This window comes from Salmo trutta, chromosome 35 (assembly GCF_901001165.1).
Source record: "Salmo trutta chromosome 35, fSalTru1.1, whole genome shotgun sequence".
Lineage (NCBI taxonomy): Eukaryota > Metazoa > Chordata > Actinopteri > Salmoniformes > Salmonidae > Salmo > Salmo trutta.
The window spans coordinates 26,876,095-26,891,133 of NC_042991.1; the positions used below are offsets into that span (position 1 = coordinate 26,876,095).

General features: G+C 39.6%; 1 protein-coding gene across 1 annotated transcript; it reads right to left on the bottom strand.

Annotated features, from left to right (window-relative positions):
- Positions 1–11,655: 11,655 nt before the first annotated feature.
- LOC115174374 (homeobox protein Nkx-2.2a-like) lies at positions 11,656–13,619 on the bottom strand. Its single transcript, XM_029732897.1, has 2 exons — positions 12,970–13,619; positions 11,656–12,503 (listed from the first exon to the last, which is right to left on the bottom strand). The coding sequence occupies exons 1-2, from the start codon at positions 13,211–13,213 to the stop codon at positions 11,959–11,961; spliced, it is 789 nt and encodes a 262-aa protein (XP_029588757.1). The 5' UTR covers positions 13,214–13,619; the 3' UTR covers positions 11,656–11,958.
- Positions 13,620–15,039: the final 1,420 nt, after the last annotated feature.

Sequence of the window (15,039 nt, forward strand, 5' to 3'; positions counted from 1 at the left end):
GTAAGTGAAGCAAATGAGCTTGTGCGGAGTCCGTGCTTGTTAGCTAACCCAATTCAACTAAACTAAAAGCTATGATCTCAACTTTCATGTCACGGCGAGGTCAACAAGAAAGAAACAAGATGGATAGAAATGATTTACCGAAGTATATTTTGTAACCTACACGGTTCGACGGTTTCAGAATGTTGCTGGACAGTTGGCGCCTATTCGTTTTCCTGCAGAAGACACATTTCCAGAAATGGAAGTCCTCTTTGCAAGACAAAGGGCAGCTATATTAAGTTATGCAGCTGTGCTACAAACTACTAATCTAATCGAATCGTGTTGGGACGTCATTCCTTGTGCACGAGACGAACCTGTATGTCTGCTCTCTTTGTTTGGTCAATCCCTTATGAACGATTAGTTCATTTGAATTACACCAAACCCCCTGGGTATTTGCTCAACGGAGGGCCTAGAGGCTATGTTTGCCGACTACACTGTCTGACAATATTGTTAATAATGACAATATGTTTCACAAGAGGAGAGGTCAGATTTAAATATTAGGTTCCACTGCAGGCACACGGTGGCTTCTCTTTTAGGTAGGTAGTCTATGTCCTATAAAAAATGCTTTTTGGGGCATGCACGAGCAAAATCTCGTTGGTGGTCTACTGAGCATGGTAGCCTAAATGCATAAATCAACAATTGGAATAGGAATTGACTTGATACAGTTGTGAAATTAGTAAAGTCTACTGAACGTAATCTTAATTTTGACATTCAGGAGAAATATCATGGCACGATGAGATGTCAGGCCTAGTCATTTATGCTTTGCAATCAAATGTAACCTGACCTGTCGCGTATTGTAACCTGTCACCAAAGACCACCTCTTTACCTGAGAAAACAAGTTAGAATTACTTACAGCAGTGCACCAAAATCACAAGAAGATAGACCTATAATTGACATTCAATTTAGTTATGTTTAATAGACTATTGTTTTAACTTATGATAACAGGCTATTTAATAAGATACCACACAAATATTTTGTAATACGTTTAATTGATTTAATGGAAGCACTTGGGTAACGTGTAAAAGAGCATTTTAAGAAAAGGTTGTATTCTAGACAAAATCCACTACTATGTGCTATCTGGAAATTCAAGCGGCATCTATATGTAGGCTGTGTACTCCTTTATGCCATAGCATATACTTACTACTTTAAGGCGAATTATAAGCGAAATATAGACTTATTAGTATAAGAATAATAGCAGCTTATTCTCAAGCTTTCTGCTCATGGAGGGCTTTAATTTATTGCTTTACTGTATTTTGACATTCCCAATGTGTATTTTATGGATTGACCCTTTACTTAACTGCTGATTGTTTTGGCAGATTAGTGCACCAAACTGTTACATTTTTCGCATGCAGTCTTCTAGGTACATGGGTCTGCATATCCAAGTGATAAGTGTGAGTCTACTCAAGACCCTGTCATCTGCTCCAGTATTCTTTGTCTTTCAATTCATGTTTGTTAGGGAATGAAATGCTAATATGTTGGAGACTGGGGCTTTAGCTGTGGACTCTGCAGTAGGCCATATTGTGCAAGTGTGGACAACTGTATTGATTAATGTGCAATCAAAGGATATCAGCAGCCGATATCAAATAAATGATCGTATATAATCATTTAGAGTTGAATGGTGTTTCTGTAGGCTAGTAGTAGCAGAAATGGATACACCTACACCAAGAAATACGTGCATTATCGACACACCTGAAACTTTCAGGTTCTATTTTTATAGCGTATTTTATAGCAAATAAAGTAAAATAATTCCTTTCGAAGCGAAATTGGTCAAATGCCATAGTAAGCTGTTAGACTAGTAGACATACCAATGATGAGAATAATAATGATTATAGGCCTATAGCCTAGTATACGCCTATACTGTATGTAGCTAGCCTGTCTCAAGGTCATCTTTCTAAGGTGTTTCTATGACACACCTAACAATATCAGGTCCAATCATCTCAAGGGCACACACATCAATTTGATGGTATTCTATTGGCAGGCTAGCATGGTGACTCCAAACGGAGATAAAGATCCATTTCCAGCTCCATGGTATTTCTACATATATTGCTCCCCAAATTTGGGACACCATACATCGCAGCAGAGCAGCTCTTTTGATGGCCTATGTTTAGTCTTTTTTACACCCATGAGGCAAAGCATCAATACTGATATGATAGGGAATGGGAACTTAATATCTATTCCATACCACCTTCTTCAATGTCTTTTATTAAGCCATTGAATGGCTTAAATTATTCATTATTTGAATGTACATGTTTATATATGTGTATATATAACCATGTCCTATTGTGATTCTGTACCGTATTGCCAAAATGAATTGTGAGCTATAGTAATGAAATATTTGTTATCAATTATTGGCATGAAAACATCTGTACAAAACAAAGATCCAATGAATATGAATCTGCTGTCTATAATTAAAGGGCCACTTGAAAATAGATGAATATGCAAAGACATCCACCAAGAACAAGGAAGATGTTATATTCTATGAAGAAGACTACTTCGCTGGACATGGCTGATCCATGGCCTGGTGTATTGTGCATGCACTTGAAATGAACTGTGATGGTTCCTTTGATGTGAGCCATTGTATCATGCTAGCCAATTTAGTTTGCAGATGCCATGTGTAATATGACGGCCGTTACTTCAGCCTCACACAGCTGGGCCATAGCATACTGTGTAAGGAGCATTACAGGAATAGATTGTAAGATTTACTGCTGTCCTATTGTAATGAAATGTAGGATATACCCATTGATTCTTGAAGAATGTACCTTATAAATGCCCTATGAGCTTAGTACAATATGCTGAGGGTGTGATAATTCTGCTATTTTGTATATGACTGTGTAATGTGATAGATATTACTATTTCAATCAGGTTATTCACGTGTAATATGATTTTATGCTACTATCTAGTACACCGTAATGAAAAGCACAGCCACAAAGTGCCCAACAGCGAGTATAAAGATAAGTGGCACTTTGCAGTTTAGGTATCGCAATTAAATTGATTTTCTCCCGCCTATTCTTTGCAGCACACGTCACAATTCATTTAGCAAACCACATAAACACTCGGGAGAGTGATTGCATTTTCATCGAAATCACCCACATCTCTGTCCCAGCTAACTGAAGAAGATTGCCCTCTGCGGATCAGGAAAAATGCCGTATTTGAAACGACGTATTGATATTGGGATATTACGAGACTAATCATGTTGTGTGTTCTCTTTTGTGTTAAGGAGAACACTACACAGTCATTATGATGTGAGAAGACAGTTAACGTGGATTTACACCCATCTGGCAGAACATCACCCACAGTTTATCCCTCCTGTGAGAGAATGATCATTAACACTCCCGATGTAAGCTTTATTGATTTTGTGTCGGTCTTATATGGAGGAGTGGTCTCCTGACATGCACCCTTGCTGAATAAACTGACTTCTATTTTGTTAATTGCATCCAGAGATCTCGTCAGGGCCACTCTCTCTGTGTTGTCCCTACCTGCCTTGTGTGACTCCCTACTTAATACCATTAGAGTTTCTAGAAATAAAGCTGTAGGAAAAATATAATTTCTTACTTGTCCAGGTTTTTGAGGAACTTCCTCGCGCTAAGCTAACCTTTCATGAAACTTGACAGGTGGGAGAGCCACATGCCACGTATACACAGGAAATGTAGTTCAAAATTCACATTTTGACAAAAACACCTTGAATTGAAGATGCTGTTTTGTCAAACCCTCTATTCTCACAACTCTGGTTCATGTCTGTATGACATAGGCCTACTATGTTTGCTAGAAAGATCTCGATTTACCCTCCCTTTTTTCCATTTCCCGTTTTTCAATTTCTACCTATTACTCTCTCTCTGTCTCTCTGTCTCTGTCCCTCATTCTCTCTCTTCTCCATTTAATCCCCTGCTCTTCTGAAGAGCAATAGGACAAGCAGCTGTGTTCCGGGGCTCTTGGAAAGGCAGCCACTCAAGCCACTCACAGGAGGGATTCAGACCACCTGGCCCCTACCCTGGCCAGCCCAGCAACCAACTCCCAGCCAGGGGAAGTGGGGGGGAGGGTAATCGTTGACCTCTTACCCACTAATCTATGAAATCTATGGACAAAATACATTAAGCAGATGTTCTTATCCACAGTGACTGAGAGTTAGTGCATTCACCTTAAGATAGCTAGGTGAAACAACCACATATCACAGTCATAGTAAGTACATTTTTCCTCAATAAAGCTGTTATCAGCAAAGTCAGTGCAAAAAGAAAAGACAAGTGCTTATTTAAGATACTATTTTGAGGGATAGGGTTTCAAACATTTTATAGGAATCGTTCAGTTAGTGATTTAAATAGTTCACCTTACATGCAAGTTACAGCACTGACATCTTTATGATGAACAAGAGGTGAAAATTTTCCTACGTCGCTACCTAGGTATATTCAGTCCAAAATAAAAGTCTGGGACTGTTGTGTCATATAGTGTTTTTTTTACTTAAACCTTTAACTAGGTAAGTCAGTTAAGAACAAATTCGTATTTACAATAACAGCCTAACCCGGACGACGCCGGGCCAATTGTGCACAACCCTATGGGACTCCCAATCACAGACGGATGTGACGTAGCCTGGACTTGAACCAGGGACTGCAGTGATGCTTCTTGCACTGAGAGGCAGTGCCTTAGACCGCTGCGGAGTGTGTCGTGTTTTGTCGTGTTTTGTTGTGAGACATGCGTTCTATCCAGGCTACATCCCAAATGGTACCCTATTCCCTATTTAGTGTGCTCGACTTTTGACCAGGGCCAATAGGGCTCTTGTCAAAAGTAGTGCACTATGTAGGGAATAGGGTGCCATTCGGGACATATTCATTTGCCTGTATGGACTGTGGCGTCGGTCAGATTCCTAGTGAAGAGCTCTTGAGAGGGAGTGGATGACCAGCAGCCAGGCAGCCAGGCGAGGCCACGCTTAGACGAGTAGACAAGATTTCCAGAGTGCCACTGTGCCATGGGATCAACATCTGTGCCACTGGCTGCAGGGAATGAAACTCTGTGCGTCCCAAATGGAACCTTATTCCCTATGTAGTGCACTACTTTGGACCAGAGGCCATAGGGCTCTGGTCAAAAGTAGTGCTTGGTCAAAAGTAGTGCACTAATGTAGGGAATAGGGTTCCATTTGGGATGCAAACCATGTGCTGCTCCAGGCTCACAGAGCATGTCTGTCTGTGGGTATGAAAGAGGTGGAGAGCGCACTGAGGAAACAAGGGAGACTAGCCATTGTCCAGGGGAGGATGGATGACGGTTCACAATGCTCCTTCCTGAGGATCTGAGGTTGAAGGAGGCTACTGGAGTCTGCAGGCAGCATTCTTTTGCTGGGATACAATGGTCCTTCAGCTCAGGGTTGTAAAATCAACCATTGAATATCACTGTATGACAGTTCTATAGGACAAGGCACCACTAGTATCCTTATGAGGAAAGTCATTATCTAGCGTATATGTTATTTATTCTTCCTGCTAAGGATGAGCATAACACAAAGGACATAGTATGGTTTCAATGTGGATATCATTCTGGATCATATATCAGAGGTATAGTAGGTGTTTCACTTCTTCACCAAAGGTCACTTCTTCACCCCCCCCCCACTGTGTAGATGGAAAAATGAACACAAAAACATGTGCTTTGTCTTTGACAACCTCAATCATGTTCTATAAAGAAGGGAAAACTACACTTGAAATGGTTATGGTTTAAATCAATTTGTAAAGAATGCTGAATATGTGGAAGAGTTACAGTCAGGACTGGAGTTCCTACAGATGTAGGATCTTAAATTGAGCCAGTTTGCTACAGCAGGAAAATAATCCTGAATCGACAGGAAATGGGAATTATTATGTGGATTATAATTCATGGACATTTTATGTAGGGGTTGATACATTTTTCGTTAGGGCAAATCAAGTCTGAAATGACAAAGTCTTAAAAGTATTTTAAACCTTGAATACACTACAAGTTTGCATTTCTCTGCAACAAAAGACAGATTAAATTAATATCCTAAATCTGTAGTTTTGTCAGGAGGTACAGTGCCTTCAGAAGGTATTCACATCCCTTGACGTTTTCCCCAAAAAACGTGTTACAGAGATGTTGTATCACTGGCCCACACAATAACCCATAATGTCAAAGTGGAATTATGTTTCTAGAAATGTTTACAAATTAATAAAAAATGAAAAGCTAAAATGTCTTGAGTCGATAAGTATTCAACCCATTTGTTATGGCAAGCTTAAATAAGTTCAAGAGGTGGCTTCCCAAGTGGCGCAGCTGTCTAAGGCACTGCATCACAGTGCTCGAGGTGTCACTAGAGCCCTGAGTTTGATCCCAGGCTGTGTCACAGTTGGCTGTGACCGGGAGACACGAGGCGGCCCAGCGTCGTCCGGGTTAGGGAAGGGTTTGGCCGGCCGGGATTTTCTTGTCCTATTGTGCTCTAGTGACTCCTTGTGGAGGGCTGAGTGCCTGCAAGCTGACAACAGTTGCCAGCTCTAGGGTGTTTCCTCTGACACATTGGTGCGGCTAGCTTCTGGGATAAGTGAGCAGTGTGTCAAGAAGCAGTGCGGCTTGGCAGAGTTGTGTTTCGGAGGATGCATGGCTCTCCACCTTCGCTTCTCCTGAGTCCGTACGGGAGTTGCAGCGATGGGACAAGACTGTAACTACCAATTGGTAAAAAAAAAGTTCAGGAGTAAAAATCTACATACTAAGTTGCATGGACTCACTATATGTGCAATAATAGTGTTCAACATGATAGTGTTTAACCTCATCTCTGTACCCCACACATACAATTATCTGTAAGGTCCCTCAGTCGAGCAAAGAATTTCAACCACAAAGACCAGGAAGGTTTCCAATGCTTTGCAAAGAAGGGCACCTATTGGTGGATGGATTTTAAAAAGCAGACATTGAATATCCGTTTGAACATGGTGAAGTTATTAATTACACTTTGGATGGTGTATCAATACACCCAGTCACTACAAAGATACAGGTGTCCTTTCTAAGTCGAAGGACAGGACGGAAACCACTAAGGGATTTCACCATGAGGCTAGTGGTGACTTTAAAACAGTTAAGTTTAATGACTGTGATAGGAGAAAACTGAGGATGCATCAACAACATTGTAGTTATTCCACAATACTAACCTAATTGACAGAGGAAAGAAGGAAGCCTGTACAGAAAACAAATATTCCAAAACATGCATCCTGTTTGCAATAAGGTACTAAAGTAAAACTGCACAAATATGGCAAAGAAATTAACTTTATGTCCTGAACACAAAGCGTTATGTTTGGGGCAAATTCAACACAACACATCACTGAGTACCACTCTTCATATTTTTAATCATAGAGGGGGCTGCATCATGTTATGGGTATTTTTGTCATCACCAAGGACTATGAAGTTTTTTAGGATTAAAATAAATGGAATAGAGCTAAGCACTGGCAAAATCCTAGAGGAAAATCTGGTTCAGTCTGCTTTCCAACAGACACTGGGAGACAAATTCACCTTTTGGCAGAACAATAACCTAAAGCACAAGGCCAATACACTGGAGTTGCTTACCAAGACAGCATTTAATTTTCCTGAGTGACCTAGTTACAGTTTTGACTTAAATCGTCTTAAATTGAAAATCGTCTTGAAAATCTATGGCAAGACTTGACAATGGCTATCTAGCAATGATCAAAAGCCAACTTGACAGAGCTTGAAGAATGTTTTTAAGAATAATGTGCAAATATTGTACAATCCAGGTGTGCAAAGCTCTTAGAGACTTACCCAGAAAGACTCAAAGCTGTAATCACTGCCAAAGGTGATTCTAACATGTATTAACTCTGGGGTGTGAATACTTATGTAAATTAGATATTTCTGTATTTAATTTTCAATACGTTTGCTAAAATGTATAAAAACATGTTTTCACTTAGTCATTATGGGGAATTGTGTGTAGATGGGGTGAGAAAGAAATCTATGTAATCAATTTTGAATTCAGGCTATTACACAACAAAATGTGGAATAAGTCAAAGGGTATGAATACATTCTGAAGGCGCTATAGATTATCTGGATGGAGGAGCCTTGTCTAGAGGGTCTAAGAAACTGTGAGACTGGAGGTGGAGCAGGTCGAAGAAGAAGAAGATTACCTTATTGTCCAATGGACACGGAGGTCCAACGGAAACTTATTTCAACCCCTCAAAAAGAAACAAATAGACATACAAATGTTGTCACTGCATGTCACTACCTACCCCCCCCCCCCCCCCCCCCCCCCCCCATTCCACCTCCATTAATGCATGTAGGTTCAAATATCACTGGTAAATGAGAACATTCTTGTGTATCCATCCAAGGTCCTTTGTTGCCCAACTGCTCCCCTCTGTGGACAAACCACTCCCCTAACAGCTCTCCCATGTGCCCCTGCTGCCTGTTCTAAACTGAATGAGGTGAATGTTGAGCAAAACAAGTTTTTACAGACACTCTCGTTTAACTGTTATTTGTCTGTTAAACTAGTCAATGGATATTCAAACTCTTAACCTCTAAACATGATTAGATTTAAATAGATATGATCAATACATTTTTTTTAAAATGTCATTAATTAAAGACCTACACCTTCCTGTAACAACAACTGAGGGAGAAAAAAATACATTTGTCTAAAATGCTCAATGCGAATAAATTAGATTACAATTATTAACTGCTCAAATGACAAAATCTTTGTAATATTGATCCTGGGAGCAGGTAAGGGATATACAGTATACCCAGTGGTTATAATACAAATCCCCTGTGAAGACTGTAGGCATCTTTATCCTTTTTCATTAAGTCATATACTGCCATCTAGTGGCTAAAAAAGACTACATCGTTGTTTGATGCTCAGCTGCTGGTTGACTTAATAGAGCCCCACAGTGGAGGTGTCATTTGTCCATTTAAAGAAATGTTGCCAATGTATTAACTACTACATTTAGCTAACATTAGATGGTTAATCCAGAGATTCTTACCTTTGCCTCGATTCGTCAGTCTCATCCTGATCATGGCATTTGTAATTCTTTATGAGACTCACATTAGCAGCTAATTAGCATTTCATTTTGGGGGGTAAATACAGGTGAATATATTGATAAAAGAAGCCTTGTCCTAATGAGATTTACACAGTTATCAAACCTTTATGCCAAGGTAACCCTACACGAAACAGCTCTTATCTGAAGTGTTTCTAAAATTCCCTATGGGAAAAATGAATGGTGGAAAAACAATTGGAACCATTTCCCTGTTTGACCGCTAGGTTTTATGGGTATTATGACTCATACTGTGGTTCTCTTTAAGGAATGCGAGTAACATTATAGCTTATATACCTATTATGTATTATTTATCACTTCAAAGTTGTGCTTGAAGTGCATGATGAGTGTACAGTTATCCACTGACTACAACATGTGTTTTAGAAGACTAGAGTGAGTACAGATATTTTATGGGCAAAGTATCTGGAAAACTGGTTACAAATATTTAGAGAGAGAGTAAGAGAGACAGGGAGAGATGGAAAGAGTGGGGTTGCACAGAGGAACCTTAGGATAAGGACCCCCTCCCTGAAAAGATGCTGCATGAATTTGTAATTATTTTTCCCCATGGGAGGTAACAATGGGATGTTTGAAAGCAGACACAAGTTGGGTTTTATTAGGGGTCCCTCCCCATCCCCTCCACGAGGCCAGCTGCCCATACGGAATACAACGTCTCCAACAAGGGTTACAAAAGAGCCAAGTGACAGCCTTTACAAAACCTCAGAGATACTTATTCCTTATCCTTACTGAGAGATGAGCTGACCAAACTGACGCAGCTGAAATGGAAACAAAAACCTTCACAGCTCTCCATCCACCACTGCCACAACATCCCCTCTCTTTCCCATGCTGTGCAGCCAAACATCCACAGCTGCACTCTATTATATATTTGGGGGTTTCTTTGTGAATTGATAAGCAATGCAGTTCTGTGAGAAACTGAGTGAGAAATAATGTAGTTTCAATTGTGTTTATATTGACTATAATGAATTTGTTGCAACAGGAAACATTATTCATAGGAATAGAGAAAGTCAAATGGGTCTTTTATATAATTACAATAGAGGACGCTTTGTATTTTCTAACTTCAGAATTTATTCATATCCATACATATACAATCCTATAAGCAATACACAGGGTTGGGTAGGTTACTTTCTAAATGTAATCCGTTACAGTTACTAGTTACCTGTCCACATTTGTAATCAGTAACATCATTTTTGGATTACCCAAACTCAGTAACGTAATCTGATTACATTCCGTTACTTTTAGATGACTTTCCTTTAAGAGGCATTAGAAGAAGACAAACATAGCTGGCCGTACATGGATGTTACATGTTACTTTATGAATAGGTTATAAAGGCTTCTTCTAACCCATCGCTTTCTACTACATAAGATGAAATGATATCTTTACATTAATATGTATCATTTATAAGTCCAAAAACTGTAGCAACTACAGATTGCACCTTTAAGTATATCAAAAGAGTGCGAGTTTGAGCATGTGTCCATTAGGCCTATGGATTTATTTTTTTATCAGCATGAATTAGACTGAGTAATAGAAGCCAGACTTTTATTCCATAGGCTGGGATCCTCACTATGCAGCTGCTACAAGAGCGCATTTTCACTGGCTGTCAACTGGTTTCAAAAACAATGATCGATAGGCAGCTTAAACTTCTTGAATTCAACCATTATTGGGTTCAAATACACATTTAGATTTGTGAACAGCCATCCACAACAACCACACTCCGTAAGGTGCAAATAGCTAAATGAGAGAGCAGCAGTGTGATTCACATCAATGCACTATGTAGATATCAATAATAAGTGATATCTCTATCGCTGTAGACTACACCACTGCTGTCATCCTTACCTCCAAGCGTTTATTCAAGTTGGATAGTCGCACCATTGGAAGACAGCTTGGACTGTAGCCTACAAAAGTCCATTCCTGCTCTTTTCCCGCGATCCATCAAACATATTTGGTGTGTCGTCATAGGGGTCTCTGACCTCTGGTCAGACTCGCTCAGGTGGAACAAACATACATTTGTATATTTTTTCAATGCCGATTTGAATGTCATTGAGAAAACAGAGAAGTGTCAAATATTTTTTTCACAAACATCCTTTCTGAATTTAAATGTAATCCTGGAAGTAATCATCTAGTATTCTAGTTTTTCAGAAGTATCTGTAATCTGATTACAATATATTTGCTTGTAATGTAACAGATTTGTAATCCCTTACATGTAACGGATTACACCCTGGCCATACATCCTTTTTCAATCTGGAAACGTAAGGAGAATATAGCAAAATAGTCCTATTTGTTGTAGGCACGTGCATAGGGCGTTTTTACTTTTGAGAAGACTGTGTTTGCAATAGAGATTCACTTCAGGGTTGTTTCTGTTTTTCCTTTGTGATTCAATAACAAACCTGGCCGGAATTAGATACAGGAAGACATAAAACATGTTTTGCACAATCTGCTACTTTAAAAAAGTAACTCGTATTCATCTAGTTTTGTGCGTAACGGCATCTATACGCATATAACAATTTTAACAAATAATGAACAAGTTACCCTAAATGAAGTCTATTCGATTCCCCTTATTGGACCTGTATAAAAGTAATTGAATGTAGTTTAATAAATGAATAATAACCATATCAAAATGACAAAGGTTTATTCACGGCCATAAATATTCAAGTTAAATAAACAGTACACCAAAAACCATAAATTAATTCATAATATGAGCACTTTACAACAGACATAACATTTATTTATAACATTAATTTAGCAAACATTATAAAACTAACGGAATCTCACGAGGCCTAACATCGTCCAACTCATGGGCCACCTCATAATCAGCTTTGATGTGAGTAAAATAGAGATCATAATTTCAATCCAAATCAGGAAAAGTTGTATTTATTTTTTTCAAATCAAAGTTATTTGAAGTAGACCTATCCATATTTTACCAAGTCCACTGGTACATTTGCGCCAAGTGATGCAGACTGGGCAGTTGTGACATGGCGTTGGGGCTGTAGTGAGAGCGCATATGCATGTGATGGAGAGAATAGGCGTCATACGCCGAGAGAGGTATTCCAGCCCTGAACGAGGCCTCAAGTTCCTGAGTTTTGCTTGTGTCACACGGTTTTCCATCCCGAATCAAAACCGGAATGGCCACCCGTCTTGGGGACACGAGATGAACCATTTCCATACCCTTCTCAGCGCGTGCTCTCTTCATTTTATACCGGTGATTCTGGAACCAGATCTTTACCTGGGTCTGTGTCAGTCTTAGTGCGTTGGCAAGGTGCTCCCTCTCCGGCGCGGACAGATATCTCTGTTGTCGAAATCGTCGCTCTAGTTCATATGTTTGCGCTTTGGAAAACAGCACCCTCCTTTTCCTCTTCTTTCCAGAGTCGCTGCTGTCAACTGCGGTGTCTCTGTCGATATCTTGGGATTCGTCGGCGGACAGCTCTGGAGATTTCGGTTCGTTTCGAGAATCAACTGACAAACCTGTTTAAAATGAAAAATCGTCGGTCTGATTATTATAAAAGATGGACAATAAATACAGTGAATATATAGTTAATATTTCATCATAGCCCATAGTTAATCTTAGCAAAGAATGGAAAATATTGAAGAGATTAGCTATATAATCTAAAACAATGGCCTATTGGTGACAAGGGCTAAACTAGGACTATTACGCGTGGATAATTACGCAAGGAGACTTGCATTAAGCACGTATAATATTACACATTCTGATTACGCATGAATAAACTACTTTAAGAGTAGACTAATAAGTTAAACCCATAAGAGATATGCCTAACTAAAATATGAAATAGTGAAAACGTTAATGCAAAGGTTTTTGTTTTCATTAATGGCTTAATTGATAACTAATTGAAATGATGATATGACTAGGAAGTGGACAAATCAATTATATACCTCGATGCTTAGGAAACGAACCTTTTAAAGAGCTACTCACGTGAATATTGGATGCTGTTGGAGGAGGCAAGCCATTTTGAGTAGGAATTACCACCACCATCACACAAAAGGCTCTTATAGGGCACATTTCCAGCGTTTTCTAAAGATGGATTTTGCGTCATAATCTCACTAGTTTCCTCCTCGTTCTCATCCTCGGTCTCCTCCGTTCCAGAACCTCCATTGGTGTCAGGAAGATCCAGAAGGTCCTTTACAGAGAAACCCATCTTTGTGTTGTTGAACGACATGGTGTGAGAAAGTCTGTGGTGCGCGCTGTATACAAGAGTTCGTTTTTATCCCTGCTGCTATGCTGAACCAGTAAAACTGAATAAGGGGACACTAGTTCAAAACGAGGTTAAGATGATATTCAGGCCGTGTCCTTTGGGTTAATTCAAGCCAAACGAAGAATTAATCCTGGCATGCAGTATGCTAGTTGTTCACCGCTGGCTCGTCGAGAGGGCTCCAATGTGTTGGTCATGGAGGAGCGCAGGAGTTTATGGAGAGGAGAGGCTCATGGATGCTGCACGACTAGAAGCACATGCATAAAGGAAGCCATTGCCAGTCGGATTGGTCTATATAAGGTTAGTTAAAACACTGAACCTGCAATGGAAAATGAATCGGAATATGCCAGGGAAAGACTGAACGCGTGTAGGAGGTCCTTGGAGTCAAGTGGATGAAGAATATTTGTGGGTGTGAAATGCTAGGGTTTGGGGACATCCAAATGTCTGTCATTGGTGCTTCAGAAATGTGATGACTGGTATTATGGGACAGATAATTACCGAGATGGGGAGGGGCGTTTGTGCATGTCATTTACACAAACCACTATACTGCATTGCTTCAAACAATTATAATGTATCGCTTCAAAGCAAATACTATATTAATATATTTAGGGGCAAGAACACCCTTTAAAGATGTATGTTATTAGTCTACGTATCGAAGTTTGAATTGTGGGTGTTTAATATGGATAACTCATGAAGACCTTTTAGGTCAATATTTTGGTGCAGGCTTAAGTCAAGTATCCTATCATGAATAAAACATAGCCTGACTCAGAATGTTGTTTGACATCTCTGCAAGGCGTTTATTGTAAATAGGCTAACTACATTTGGATAAATACGTTCTAAGAGGACAAGAATAAATTCCGTTTATTGAGTCTTACATACGGAACTTGCAGTAGGCTGAAATGAATCATGTTGGTCATTTTGTCCTTTATTACTATCATCATTATTACCATATTATTACCATATTATATCATTATTCTGATCACTGTAATTATTTCTCTCAGTCATAAATAGCTAACTACAACATGCATCCATGCATTGGCTAGACTATCCATAGCTACACAATGTAATACATAAAGGCTAAATCCCTTTGGAATATTAGTCAACATTTCTTCATAATAATAACACTTATTTTATTGCAGCAATTTATTTTCAATTCACGGGGAATCGAAAGAGAAGCCGTTGAGTCAATATAACACGCAGAATATCGTGTTGATATTATTTACAGATCTTTTTATTGCCCACTGCCCTCATCTAGTAGGCTATGTGATGTGGGTGACAATGATTCTCGTTCTCAGCGAATCCTCCGGGAGTCCTGGGTGGTCAGGCTAAGCAAACACACGTACAAACCGATTGCTAAGCTGCGGACAATGGGGAAAATGTAGACAAATGTCCGGCTCCTTTTGGAAGTTTTTGTGTAGGCTAAGATTTTGCATTTATTTCGGTTGCAAGATAATAGATGATTGACGCCCCCTTACAATGTGCCGTAACTGTTTGGAATAAATCCGACGTTGCCCCCAGTTGTCATGGTATTCAACCGCTTTCAATGGACTATCTCTTCATTCATCTCTGACCGCCCAGCCTCGCTACCTCACACACACACACACACACACACACACACACACACACACACACACACACACACACACACACACACACACACACACACACACACACACACACACACACACACACACACACACACACACTATTATTGTTGTTGTGTTATAACTATGGCACCGCTTGTGTATTTGTTTGACCAGTAACGGGTTTCTTAAACTAATTTAGACTGACTG